Genomic DNA, 15,000 nt, shown 5'->3' on the forward strand with positions numbered 1-15,000 from the left:
GTGCACCTGTACAGATTTATATGGTTCTAATAGTAGTAGGAGCAATGGTTCTCAAAAAAAAAATAATTTACAGTCGTATTTAGCTATGTTACTGATTCATGCAGAGGGAGTCTAATTCTGAGCATTCTGCAGGTGCTGAGAAGAGCATTTTTAGCTAAAATCAATACTGAAACAATATTAATTTCATGAACTGTAATCATACCTTGACTTAGGAATGAAGTTCATTCCCATCATGGTATTAGAAACCCAAAAGACTTGGAGAAATAAAAAGTGAAAGGACATATTCATATATGTATATGTAAGAGAGAGAGAGATTTTGTATTCTGAATTCCAATTCTATATTTTTAGGTATACTTGAGCACTGGATATAAATGTGTCTGTCTCCATAAACATTTATTGTAAGACAGAGCTGCACCCTGATGCATGGAGCTGCCCCTCCTTTTATGGTGCACCCCTTTTTTCAGTTTTGTTTTCCCAATAGCATAGTATTAGTTAATAGGAGCATTTGACAACCGTATTGTCCTCACAAAGTGATGTAGTGTAAAATATGCTAAGCAATGGCATTTTTAAAGCCATTCTTCTCTGTCTCAAACCTTCGAGTGATATACTACATAAAATACAATTACTTCATGACCTCTGACTTAAACATTTCTCAATGATTCATTGTCAGCAGCTGTATGCATTCCTTCCAACAGCTTAGTATAACAAGTATGACAGTGGATTAAGGGTCCTGCTGGTAAGGAAAGATTCGTAAATTAGCTCAAGTTTTTAGGAATCAGCATTTCTAAATATTAAATGTTTTAGATGCTTTTCAGACAAGTAGCCATATTCACTCACTCACACTGATCATTCAATAGTCAGTTCAGTTTAGAAAGTTAATGTAGCATATACACACACACGATAAAAACTTAGTTCTATGACTTTGTCAGTAATATGAAAGAAAATATATAGATGGTTTTATGCCTCAGTGTAGCTGTGTAGTCATGATAAAAGTGAACAAAAAAATCATTTAGCAGTGTAATGTCAGAATGAATGAATGAGAAAGTGTCATATATATGGGAATCATACTGACTTATGCATTTTATATAGTAACTTTCAGAAATAAAATGAAAATCTATTTTAGTTAGAAGGATGCATTTTTAAATAATTGCAGAAATAATAATGTAGAATATGATAAAAAATGTTATTTCCAGAGAGAACATTTTTTAAAAGTGATTTGCAGACATTTCTATATACATCATAGATTTGATGAGTTAAGTGTCGCTGTATATTTTCCAAGTTGCCTTTCCTTTCTTCTTTTGTCCATTTTTTTAACAAGAAGCTTTGTAATCTTTTTTTTAAACCATGAGCCCTAAAAAAATTTAGCTTTACTAGTTGTAACATTACCAGAGGATAATGTGAGCTATGTCCATAGACTTCAATGGGGCACCTTCTCACATGGGCTGTGGTCCGCCGACTAAATTCTAAGACACAACAGCCACTTTGCCTATGCCTACATCACTGAGTTTAAACTTCCTTGTTTTCCCTCAGGGACATTAGTTCAAGGAAAATGTAGTTTACAGTTGATGTAAAATACGAAGATGAGGACCAAAACATTTCCTGACGGTTGAAAGATCTGTTTGAGAGTTCATTCACTGCATGCTGTAGTGCAAAGGCAGGTTTACAAATGTCAGTAAATCATTTTAATCCACTAATTAGCTTTTCTTATTTTTCTTATTCAAATGATTATGAGAACATTATACAAACCTTTAGAAAAACAGCACAGCAGCTCTGTAGTAGGATTACTGCATCACATTTCCAGGGACTAGGGCGGGAGTGGCCTTAGGTCAACTAATGCCCTAGGCAAAAGGGCTCCACGGTGCCCCCCCACCACCTGGTGCCTCCACCCTGGTCTACCTACACCAAATAAATACTAGAAAAGTGTCCCTGCTAGAGCGGCGCCCTAGACAGCCGCCTAGTTGGCCTATGCCTAAGGCCGGCTATGGACTAGGGTTCAGTTGTGTGGAGTCTCCATGTGTTTTCTGCAGTGATTCTGGCTTTGGCCTTTTTACCATAGCACGCTTACTGATTGCCACCACTACATTTTCCCTAATTTGAATTTACTCTTGTCCTTGTGGTAAGAGCTATGGCAAATAGAGGGTCTGTGGATCAGCTCACTTATCCTCTTAATGGATGATAAAATAAATGACACATGAATAGATTAAATCATCACTAATATAGGCAAATGCAGAATCAGTTCTTGCTTTTTCATGATTAGTCTAACTTAGATAATTGCTAAGTGTATGTTGCAAAGCAAACTCAGTATGATTTGCAATTTTCAGATCTGCTAAGTAGTTACTATAAACTGTTATTTTATACATACTGCCTCTGTACAATGTGTGTAGAAAATCATCAGTGAAGAAGCACTTTAAAACCTTTCCTGTGAATAGTTCACTGGATGTTAAGATATTTACATTTCTGAATGAATATGTTCTACATCTGCTTGCAGGTTCCATTGTAGCAGCCATCCTTGCAAGTGATGCAGATTTTGGCGTGAATGGAGAAATTACCTATTGTGTGGATGAAGATGATGAAGATGGAGTTTTCTTCCTTAACCCAATCACTGGTGTGTTTAATGTGACCCGACCTTTGGACTACGAATTTCAGCAGTACTACATACTTACAGTTCGTGCACAAGATGGTGGTGGGCAGTTCAGTATCGTTAGGGTTTATTTCAATATTCTGGATGTTAATGATAATCCTCCAGTTTTTAACATGACTTCATATAGCACTTCTGTGATGGAGAACCTGCCTCCTGGCTCTAGTATCCTGACAATTCAAGCTACAGATGCAGATGATGGTAAGTTTTTTTTTTTTTATCATTTTTTTGTTTTTCTATGACTTGAGATAACAACAAACAACATAATTTACTACAAAAACAGACAAATTAAAATTTTATATTTTTATTTTTAGCATCAGTAGTACTATAAAATTGCAGCACTGAACTTAGTGTTGATAAATGCATTTTCTGACTGGTCTTTTTAATGGAACTTCTATACAACAGAGATTCCAAATCCATCTGTATAGTATGGCAGTATAGTTTACTGGGGTAAATCAATGAACTACAAAGGAGCAATATCCCATTGACTTTAGCCTGATGCACACAACCTGAATTTTTATATTGTGAGTAAGTCATTTACTAGATGATTGTATTCAGCTCACCCCAAAAAAGGAGCATAAACCCATACATTAAACAAAATCCCTTACATTGTATCTCTTATACTATGCAGGCTGAAATATATTATTCACTGGTCATTCAGTGACTGTTTATTTTCTGATTTTGCAATGTATCTGGCCATTGCAGTCCAAATCAGTGCAGTTCCCTATGCAGAGTTATGATTGACAACCTCCTCCTAGCAGAATGCAGTGAGCCATGGACTAGTGCAATGATCCTAAAACCGCTTTGCCCAGATGCATGTGTACAATAGAATGAGCTTGCATTTATAAAGAAACCTTATAGAACAATAGCTGAGCTGCAGTTTGTTATATGATTAGTAAGAGGGACATATATCATTAGTAAGAGGGATATTCATATAGGAATAAATGTTGGGTTGCCTGTAGATTTTAAATTATTGCTACATTTAATATAATCCATACAACTCACTGTACCAAATTTGATGACGAGTAGGAGAAATCTTTGAGTAGGAACCCTTGTAGTTGGTCTATTTTCTAACTTCCTTGCTTCACAGATGCACAGAATGCATGCATGCATGCACGGTAGTTCTTTTTTAAGACAGAAGTATTTATGACTGATCTACACGTTTTGCTTTTAGTCTTCCTAGTGTCTGTTATAGTCAGTACATGGCCTTCTTGGCCAAATCTAAATGGATGACTAGCAACTATTCTGGTTTATTGTTGTTAGCTGAGATGTCTCTTTAATAATCAGTGATGTAAATGGTACAATGTAAAACCTTGCTCACATATTATCAGTCTTATTATTACTGGCATTCCAGGAATAATTGACTATATCGCCCAGCCCCTGATTTCTAATTATCAAAACTTGCAGTTAAAAAGAACATATTAACTGTATATGGCAGATTTTATTAAAGACCAGGAAAAGTTGTCTTAAATATTCTTTATTTTCCTCCTGAGCATGTTTTTTTTTCTAGTGAACATTTCAAATAACTCAGTTGACAATTTTTCCTTTGTCAACAATTTGTATTGTTACTGCTATTCACAGATAAGGGAAAGCCTTTCCCTTTTAACTATTAGTCTGTCTATACACATTTTTTCTGTAAAGGACTTGCATTGTGCAGTTACAGATATTTTCCAGTCACTTGTGTCAGAAGAGTTTCCATTACACTAGCATTGTGGCTTCATACATTAGCACAATTCATGAAGAGACTAGATCTACATAATAAATGTACTGCACAGATATAAAGAGAGATTTACCAGGGTTCCTTAGGTAGGGTATGCAGTGTGAGTAGCAGTAGACATTCTGAGGCAATAGCATTCTGCAGAATGGCATGATTGTCTAGAAAGTTTAACCACTTCAATATGAATTGGCAGAGAAAGTTTGTGGACTTACTGTAGGATCTGTTTAGCATTTACTGTGCCCTAGCCAAACTCAGAGGGGAAGTTGTGTTCATCATTTCCAGCACAGTCTTGGCCATGAAGGTATCAGATTAATTGACTTCAGTGAACTTTCATGGTGAAGGAGCTATATGCCATACCATTGAGACTTATTATTCATGCTGTGAAGATAGGTGAAAGCTGCTAGCCTAGCTAGATAGAATTTTGTAGATAATTCTGTCATTTGTAAATATTAATGTAAGTCATGGGCTTGTTTTCTTAAATGTGAAAAGACTGTATTGGATGTTGAACTGAAAAAAATGTAACAGTGCACTCAGCTGTAAGAAAGCTGATAAGTCAAGCATTGTGAAATTCTTTAATCTAAAACTTGGAGCCGAGATGTCTAGAGGGAGGCATTCTGCCTATTGTTTTGAGGCCAGAGTTAATGGCTAGAATTTACATCTATATATTTTTTATTGCTCTGGCTTTCTGATCAACTGCAAGATCAAAAGGGCTATTAACCTCTGAGTTTCTGTTAGCTTGGGAACCAGAAAGAAATGATGTAATGTGAAAAGAATCAGTGGTACTGTGCTATCAGTTTTAGGACAGAGAGACTCAGAGCATTGAGCATTTGTCTTGAGGACATCCAACTCACCACTCTGCCTGTGTCTGTATGTAAGTAGGATCTTAGACTTTAGTGTTTTCTCTTAGATACAGCTAGGAAATAGGAAGATTAGACTAGTTTGTTTTTCTGTGACGTCAGAACTATTCTACTGTATTATTTTAAGCATTTCCCTGTGATCTCTGAACTCTTTATTAGCACTGTGTAGTAAGAAGTATTGTCTTGTGTTTTTATTATTTATTAAATATTTTTAAACATTTCAACTGTGGCTGTTCTGTGTAGAGATAATTTAATCTCTAGAGTACATTGCATATATATAGTGATACTGTCCAAGTCACTCCAAATAAGCCTTGACTGTTCAGTTACACTTACCATTTGGATAATAATATTGCACAGTATAATTGGACACCCTTTCATAAGGGCTTTTTGATGTCTGATAAATGTTAGTGGGTGGTGGCAGGTAGTACTGCCGTATAGTCTGGGGAAAAAGGCACAGCTGGAGAACCTGTGCCATCCTTCCCCAGGAGTGTCTGTTTGGTTGTATACAGCTCTCATCATAAAGTGTGTGTGTGTGTCAGCTACTTGGGCAGGGACACGAAGCACTGGTTGGATAGAGAGGGTGCTGGAGGTTTTAGCTTGGTCATTAGGCTGAGATCTGGACCCTATAGCTGTGCCAGTGAGGAGTCTTATTGGGGATCTGTAGAGAAAGAGAGAAACCAGCCCCAGACTGATTGTGATCTCTGTATGCTTTTAAGGGAAATTGTACTTTACTGTGTGTGTATGTATTATCCTTTTCCATATATGGATGCCCTTCACTGGTGTTAGTGGTGAGGACTGAGGCTCCTTGATTGCAGGGTCAGTGCATGGGTGTCACATATTAATTGTTTGACAGCGGTGGGATACCCACACCACATATTAATTGGTTGGTAAATACTAATTGGCTTGTAGTGGTGTGGGTAGTGTGAATTCCTGTAGGTTGTGTACAGTGATCTCTGAAGGTGTTTTTGTACTCTAAATCAGCCACGCATTGAATACTCAGAGTTCGGATGACAATTTTTTATTTCTTTTGTTAGCTTAGTTAGTTAGGGAGAGCAGGCAAGCATGTTAGCAGAGGAGTATGGAAAGCTGACAAGGAGCCAGCTGGCTGAGATGTGCCAGGCTAAAGGACTGGTGCATGGAAACCTGACTATGGCAGACATGATTGCAGCTTTGGTCACAGCTGCATTAAAAAACAGCAACCAGGAGGACCATCAGACTGTCAGTGGAGATGTACCGCACTCAGAGAATGGACAGCTCAACCTTTCTGCAGAGGACTTAAAAATCCATCTGGAGCTAAAGAGACTTGAATTGGAGGGCAGGCATTTAGAAATAGAAGCAGCTGAGAGTCTGAGGCATCTAGAGAGTGAGGACAATGAGAAACTGCGATGTTTGCAGGCTGAGGAGAATGAGAAACTGCTACACCTGGAAGCTGAGGAAAAGGAGCGGCAGAGGTAGCATAAAAAGGAGATGGTGAATCTTTGCCAGAGTCATGGAGGTAATGGGGAAGGGAATAACTGGACCTCAGAAGCACAAAAGGTCAGTCAATTTCTTCTGCAGTTTACAGAGGGGGATAATTTTGATAGTTTCATTCATATGTTTGAGAGGGTATGTAAACAGTATGATGTTAACCAAAGGTTCTTGGTACGGTTCCTGATTCCTTTACTCCATGGTAAAGCTATAACTGTGTTGTCTAAAATTTCTGATCAGGAATGATTTGCTTATACTACTGTTAAGAAGTGCTTGTTAATTTTTTTTAAGCTAACACCTGAAACGTATAGGAAAATGTTTCATGAGCATAGAAGCAAGGCAGATGAAAGTGTGCATGAATATGTTGCTGAACTGAGCACATGTTCATAGGTGGGTGAGTGGATGTTAGGTCACTACTTTTGAAGGGCTGGCAGACATTTTGGTGATGGAGCAAGCCCTTAGCACTTTGCCTGAGGACATGAGGATCTGGTTAGCTGATAGACAATGTGCTACTTCAGATGAGTTGGGGCAATAGGGAGACTTATACCTGGCAAGCAGGGCATCCCTACACAGGGAAGCGACCCCCAGTACTGTTCATGGGTCTAAAGGAACCCATGGTGGGCAGCACAGACTGCTCCAACAGAATCTGCCAGTAGCAGGAGAAGCCAATAGTCCAGGGACATGTCCAGGACCTAGGGTTAAATGTTTTGAATGCAACCAGTGGGGGCCATGTGGCATACAGATGTCCATGGAAGCAGGGTGGGAACAAAAGGTGAGGGACCCAGTAAGTGGGGAAGACAAAATGCCATTAGTAGGTTATCGTGAGACAACAGAATACTGAACTACCATCCTGCAGATGTCCTGCTAGGGAAGAATTTGGATGAGGCAGTACCATGTGCTTATGTAGTTACATGCAGTCAGGCTAGGAGACAAGCATGTGGGTCTGGTAGCCTGCGGGAGACCCAGACAGACTCCATACTTGCAGCCAGGACTGCTGAGGTGGTTACTTCAGGGAGGAAGCTGTGCTGTAGCAATGAGACTGAAGGTGAGTCACAGCTGCTTGTGGGTACTGATGTTCCCTTGGACAGAGTGACTGCAAAGGTAGAGGTGAGTAGTAGTACCCAGGTTGACAGTGAGGCACCACTGTCAGAGGATGCCAGACTTCCTGTGGAAGGGGAGCTGGGAAGGGTTACAAAGAGAGAGTTGAGACAGGCTCAGCTCTCAGACCCTACATTGCAAGGCTTGAGGCAGGTAGCTAGTGAGGCACCTGATTCTCAAGGGAGGGGGGAATCTGTATACTGGGACAAAGGGTTACTGTATGGAGAGTGGACCCCTGAGGGAGGGCTAGAAGGTGAGAGGGTACAGCAGTTGGTAGTGCTTAGAGCCTTCTGTCTGGCATTTCTAGCCATAGCCCATGATATGCCCTTTGTAGGTCATATGGGCATAAAACATACAAAGAGATGTATTATGCAGAGCTTCTATTGGCCTGGAATTTCCAGAGATGTAACAGGGTATTGCAAGACCTGTGAGCAGTGCCAAAAGGTAGGCAAGGCAGGAGACAAAGTGAAAACTCCTTTGATGCCTTTGCCTGTGATTGAGGAGCCATTTCAGAGGGTAGCTATGGATATTGTTGGGTCTCTGAGTACCCCAAGTTCCACAGGGAAAAAGTATATCGTAGTGGTAGTGGATTATGGTACACAATACCCTGAGGCAGTGGCTTTGCCCTCCATTGAGACTGAAAAGGTGGCAACTGCTTTGTTAGAGATTTTCAGCAGGGTAGGTTTCCCAAAAGAAATACTGACTGACAGAGGTGCCAATTTCATTTCAGACCTGCTGGCTTGTCTGTGGAAGTACTTTGGGGTGAAGCACCTGAAGACCACCCCCTACCATGGCCAGACTAATGGTCTTGTTGAGAGGTTAAACTCTACAATCAATTCCATGCTGTGGGCATTTGCAGACCAGTTTAAGAGGGAGTGGGACAAGTATTTACCCCATCTGTTGTTTGACTACAGAGAGGTTCCCCAGGAATCCACAGGTATTTCACTCTTTGAGCTGCTGTTTGGGCATTGGGTGAGGGGACCTCTAGATTTAATTAGAGATGAGTGGGACAGTGAGTGTGAACCTCACAAGGAGTCTGTTGTGGCATAATTCCTAAACCTCAGGACAAGGCTCAGGGAACTAATGGGCTTGGCCCAGTAGAACCTGGCAGAAGCCCAACAACAGAAAAATATATGGCATGACAAGAATGCTGAAGCTAGAAAGTATGCAGCAGGTAATGGTTGCCATTCCTGTCAGACACAACAAGCTGCAAGCAGCCTGGAAGGGACCATACAAGGTGGTAAGAAAGGTAAGTGATGTTAACTACGTGGTAGAACTGCTAGGCAGGAGGCAGGGGGACAAGTTGTACCATGTTAACATGATGAAACCTTACCATGATAGGGATGCCCTTGTGCTGAGTATTTACAGTGTCTTGCAGGAGGAGTCTGAGGAAGATCTGGTGATTGATCTCCTCAGTGAGGCTCAGACTGACACCTCAGTGGAAGGGGTAGCCATATCCCAGCAGCTATCTCCTACCCAGGTTCTAGAAATCTGAGCAGTGTTACAGGAGTTTAAGGACATGTTCACTGGGAAACCAGGGTGCACCTACCTGGTGCAGCACCAGGTGGATGCAGGACCCCAAAGGCCTATTAGGAAGGCCGCATATAGGGTGCCTGAGAGAGTCAAACAGACTCTGAGGGAGGAGATACAGAAGATGTTGGAACTAGGGGGTAATTCAAGATTCCAACAGTCCCTGGGCCTCCCCAGTGGTGCTGGTGGCAAAGGAGGATAGCAGCACCAGGTTCTGTGTGGACAACAGGAAATTAAATAGTCACACAGAGTCAGATGCTTACCCCATGCCTAGGACATGCCCTAGAGCAGCTGGGTGGAGCTAAGTATCTTACAACCATTGATCTTACCAAGGGTTACTGGCAGGTGCCCTTGACTCCCAGTGCTAGAGAGAAGTCAACCTTTGTGACTCCTTTTGGCTTGTATGAGTTCACAAGAATGCCCTTTGGGATGAAAAATGCCCCAGTGACTTTCCAGAGGCTGGTAGATCACACCCTAGCAGAAGCAGGAGGGTTTGCCCTTGCTTATCTAGATGATATTGCCATCTACAGCCATTCATGGAAAGAGCACCTTCAACATGTCAGGACGGTGCTGGGCAGACTACAGAGGCCCAGCTAATGTCAGGTGGATATGGCAGAGACTTCCTACTTGGGACATAGAGTGGGGAGTGTTAAGATCAGGCCCGAGCCTGCACCTGTTACCAAAAAGCAGGTGAGGACATTCTTAGGAACAGCAAGGTACTACAGAAAGTTTGTCCCCACTTACAGTACCATAGCTGCTGCCCTCACAGACCTAACAAGGAAGAACAGGCCAGATAAGGTAGTGTGGACATCAGCATGTGAGCAGGCATTCCATGAGCTTAAGGAATCTTTGGGAGGATCCCCTGTGTTAGCCAGTCCAGCGTACAGCAAATAATTTGTTGTGCAAATGGATGCTTCAAACCATGGGGTGGGGGCTGTACTTAGCCATATTTCTTCAGAGGAAGAAGAGCACCCAGTGGTTTATCTCAGTCATAGGCTCCAACCCAGGCAGGAATGCTATGCAGCTGTAGAAACGAAATGTCTAGCCATAGTGTGGGCACTGCAGAAACTTCAGCCTTATCTGTATGGAAGAAAATTCACTGTAGTCACAGATCACAATCCCCTAACATGGTTACACAGAGATGGAGCCTAGGGTTGCAAGCATATGATATGTCAGTGCAGCACCGTAGTGGGATAAGCAATGCCAATGCAGATGGGCTCTCAAGACAGGGAGTGGGGTAAGGTATACTCAGATAGACCTAATCCTCTCAAGCAATGTTTCTCATTTGTCACTTGAAAACTAGCTTGAGTTCTCCGGGTGGGGGGGGGGGGTGGAGATGTGTGAAGATAGGTGAAGGCTGCCAGCCTAGCTAGATAGAATTTTGTAGATAATTCTGTCATTTGTAAATATTAATGTAAGCCACAAGCTTGTTTTCTTAATTGGAAAAAGACTGTATTAGATGTTGAACTGAAATAAATGTAACAACAGTGCACTCTGCTCTAAGAAAACTGATAAGTCAAGTATTGTGAAATTCTTAATCTAAAATTTGGAGCAGAGATATCTAGAGGGAGGCATTCTCCCTATTGTTTTGAGGCCAGAGTTAATGGCTAGAATTTACAGGTATAATTTCTTTTATTGCTGTGGCTTCCTGACCAGCTGCAAGATCAAAAGGGCTATTAACGTCTGAGTTTCTGTTAGCCTTGGAACTAGAAAGAAATTATATAATCTGAAATGAATCAGTGGTACTTTGTTATCAATTTAAGGACAGAGAGACTCAGATCATTGAGCATTTGTCTTGAGAGCATCCAACTCACCACTCTGCCTGTGTCTGTATGTAAGTAGGATCTTAGACATTACTGTTTTCTCTTAGATACAGCTAGGAAATAGGAAGATTAGACTAGTTTGTTTTTCTGTGATGTCAGAACTATTCTGTATTATTTTAAGCATTTCCATGTGATTTATGAACTCTTGACTAGGACTGTGTAGTAAGAAGTATTGTCTTGTGTTTTTATTATTTATTATTAAATATTTTCAAACCTTTCAACTGCAGCTGTTTTGTGTAGAGATAATTTAATCTCTAGAGTACATTGTGTATATATAGTGATACTGTCTAAGTCACTCCAAATAAGCCTTGACTGTTCAATTACACTTACCATTTGGATAATAATATTGCACAGTATAATTGGACACCCTTTCATAAGGGCCTTTTGGTAGCTAATAAATATTAGTGGGTGGTGGCAGGTGGTACTACCGTATAGTCTGGGAAAAAGGGGCACAGCTGGAGAACCTGTGCCAGCCTTCCCCAGGAGTGTCTGTGTGGATATATATATATAACTCTTATCTTAAAGTGTGTGTGTGTGTGTGTGTGTGTGTGTGTGTGTGTGTGTGTGTGTGTGTGTGTGTGTGTGTGTGTGTGTGTGTCAGCTACTTGGGCAGGGACATGAAGCCTTGGTTGGGCAGAGAGGGTGCTGGAGGTTTTAACTTGCCCACTAGGCTGAGATCTGGACCCTGTAGTTGTGCCAGTGGGGAGTCTTATTGGGGACCTGGAGAGAAAGGGAGAAACCAGCCCCAGACTGGCTGTGATCTCTGTGTGCTCTTAAGGGAAATTGTACTTTACTGTGTGTGTATTTATTATCTTGTTCCCTATATGGATGTCCCTCATTGGTGTTAGTGGTGAGGATTGAGGCTCCTTGATTGCTCTGCCAGTGAATGGGTGTCACACATGCCACCTATTTTGTAGAAGTCATTAACCAGTGCTCCTACAGGACATTCATTATATGCTGATACCCAGCTTTTTTCTTCCCAGCCATATCAATAAATGCTAGAATTGCGCAGAACTATAATCCTTGACCTTTGTTTACCTAGCGTCTCGTGGATAGCTGGGCTTATCCTTTCAACTGAGAGAAGCATCATCATTTGGACACCAATATAATTATTTTTTTTATATATGCATTTACCGTTTCTTATTGAAAATTTCTTTGATGTATGAATTTAATATTTTTTTATTAACAAAATCTTCAAGCCAGTCTGAAGACCCAGTTATAACACAGGGCAGCTCTGTGATGTAAGACAAAACAACTGAGTTAGGAGCAAGCATACTCTGGTAACTCTGAGTTGTTTTTTTGTGCAAAATTTACTAACAGACAAATTTGTCTTTATCCTGCATGAACCTGTTTCTGTAAATTGCCATATTTAACACATACTGCCCTGTGATCCTTCTGATCCCTCCCATGAATGGGAAAAGTCAGACTAATAGAGCTCAGACAGAAGTAACAGTGGACCTTGTCAATACTCTGAGTGACAAGGAACAGCAATGTAATGCTTTGCCACATGGAATACTTAAAGGATTTTTAGAAATAGTTGTAGAATATCTAGCAAAGATGCATTCATATCATGCAGTCTGTAGTGATGCCAGAATATGTCATCTGTGCTGTTATTACATGAGGTAGGCAGTGGCATGCTATGGAAGGCCCAGGTGATTCCAGACCTGTTTGTTCTAGTAGTTATCACTTGTATTTCAGTACTGTCTTGAACCAAAAATGGTGTCTATCTTGATACATTTTACTTTAAGGATAATACTGACAGAACAGTGGATAGTGTTATAAAGCAACTTAAAATGAGCTTTAGATGCTCCAGGTTCCTCAATTATAAGACAAGGAAGCTACTAGGAATCAATTTACTAATATCAACCATTAATACACCCTTCCTGTTGAGGCCCAAAGTTACCCTATTATACAGACTTACTTCAGCGGGTCTATATTAAAAGACCGAAGAGGTGTTTCAGCGAACACCTCTTGGTCGTCATGTAATTAGTGAATGCATTAAAGCATGAATGCTCAAAACAGCAGTTTCTTTCCCTGGGAAAGAAATCACTAGCACAAACACACACACACACACACACACACACACACACACACACACACACACACACACACACACACACACACACACTTTAAAACATAACAATGTAGGGGACTGTGCCCCCCACACCCCTCTAACTAAATATGCCAACCTCGAGATCGCATTACAGTGAGGAAAGGGGCAAACACACAGGGATGGCCAAGCGATTTCTTTCCCAGGGAAAGAAATCACTGTTTTGAGCATTCGCGCTTTAGTGCATTCGCTTATTACGTGTCGACTAAGAGGTGTTTGCTGAAACACCTCTTCAGTCTTTTAATATAGACCCATTTCAGCTACCCCTAATAAGATATTCAATTTGTGTCCTCTCATAAGTCAGAGAGACATCACTTCTCACTATGCAAAACATGGTGGCTGCCCTTTTGGGAAGCATTCATGATTAATAAGTTGATCTTAAATGTTCTCATCTTCACTACTCCTGACCTCTGAGTAATAATTTAATAATTGCCTCATATTATTGTACTTTAGCATCACAAGCACAATATGTTAAACAACAGTAATGAGACTTTCAGTGAAAACTTTTTTACCAGCTGACAAGTGGATATTAATGTAGTTTACATACAAGCAATTGCTAGAAACGATGAATCACCGTGTGAATGCATCTAACTACATGGCATGCTACCATTTCAAATTAGCACAAACTCTCTAATAGTATTGTGTCCACACTGTATTTTACATAATTATGTATACATGGTTGTCTACTTTGTATCAGAGTATATTTGTTGTTACATTTAGATTGCATGATACTATATACATGTCTACAGCATGGGGCTAGCCTATTTCCTGTTAACAAATAAGTAAATAAATACAATGCATATTTTCACTGACGCTAGGGTTGGTAGGTATGTTTGTTTGAAGGGCGTACTGTTATGGGTCTACACAGAAAAGGTGTGTGTTTATAGCATGGCAATTTATATTTAGGCTACATCTGGATATCTTCTTTTCAATACAATACATTTTTATTCCACAAGGCCTAATACTTTTTCAGTACTTTGGTCCTAAAGAGGTATTCAGTAGGGAAGGTAACGATATTTATTTATTTGAGAAAAGAGCTGTGTACAGCAGTCTGAGTAGGAATGTTTGTGTGACAATAGAGCAGTGTACAATGTAGAGGATTGTGTATTGGTCTCTGATCATAACCGCTTATTGTGTGTTTGAGACATGAATGCCAAGAAATTTACCTTGAGAGGTGAGTCTTGGCATCCATGTTGAAAACACATAATAAAGGGTTGTGATTGGAGACCCAGTCATAATTCATTGTAGTGCATGGAGCTTTATTTGTTCCATGTACTACAAGTTACAGAAAAAAAAAGTGGGAAGTGTTCTGAGCAATAAGGTGCATGAAACTCTAATGCTGGCAGCTTTGACCAATTGTAATCTTCAGTGATTTATCAGCAAATAAAAAATAGTAGGGACAGAGCAATAGTATGACACAATGTTAGGGATAGTTGAGTGGCAAGTTAGCAGACAAACAAAAGTGTTTTACTTTCTCCCACAGTTATTTGCCAGCCAGCACTGTCTGTTGCTAGTCTGTAGTGTGAGACCTGATCATAACAGCACTTAAGCGATGTGTAACAATTGGTACACTGTGTCAAGAGCTGTTACTATTGGATCTCCCATTAGAGAAGCACTTACGTTAACCCTTTTCTCTGATTTCGGAGTTTAATCACACTGTGGTATGTATTACAAAGGGATTGCAGATATTTTCTTGGTAACAGAGTGGTGTTCAACAAGATATGTTTCTTTTTGTGTTTGGATTTGAGAAAGATGGACAT

At 40.4% G+C, this 15,000-nt stretch overlaps 1 protein-coding gene across 1 annotated transcript in view; it reads left to right on the top strand.

The window, feature by feature from the left end:
* The window catches only part of FAT4 (FAT atypical cadherin 4), an 893,394-nt gene that overhangs the window by 490,453 nt on the left and 387,941 nt on the right, over positions 1-15,000 (top strand). Inside the window, exon 4 of the mRNA XM_044061699.1 lies at positions 2,489-2,839. Coding sequence (XP_043917634.1) covers positions 2,489-2,839 — 351 coding nt within the window. The remainder of the gene's footprint in view (positions 1-2,488; positions 2,840-15,000) is intronic.

This window comes from Protopterus annectens, chromosome 2.part0 (genome assembly GCF_019279795.1).
Source record: "Protopterus annectens isolate FY-2018-M chromosome 2.part0, PAN1.0, whole genome shotgun sequence".
Taxonomy (NCBI): domain Eukaryota; kingdom Metazoa; phylum Chordata; order Ceratodontiformes; family Protopteridae; genus Protopterus; species Protopterus annectens.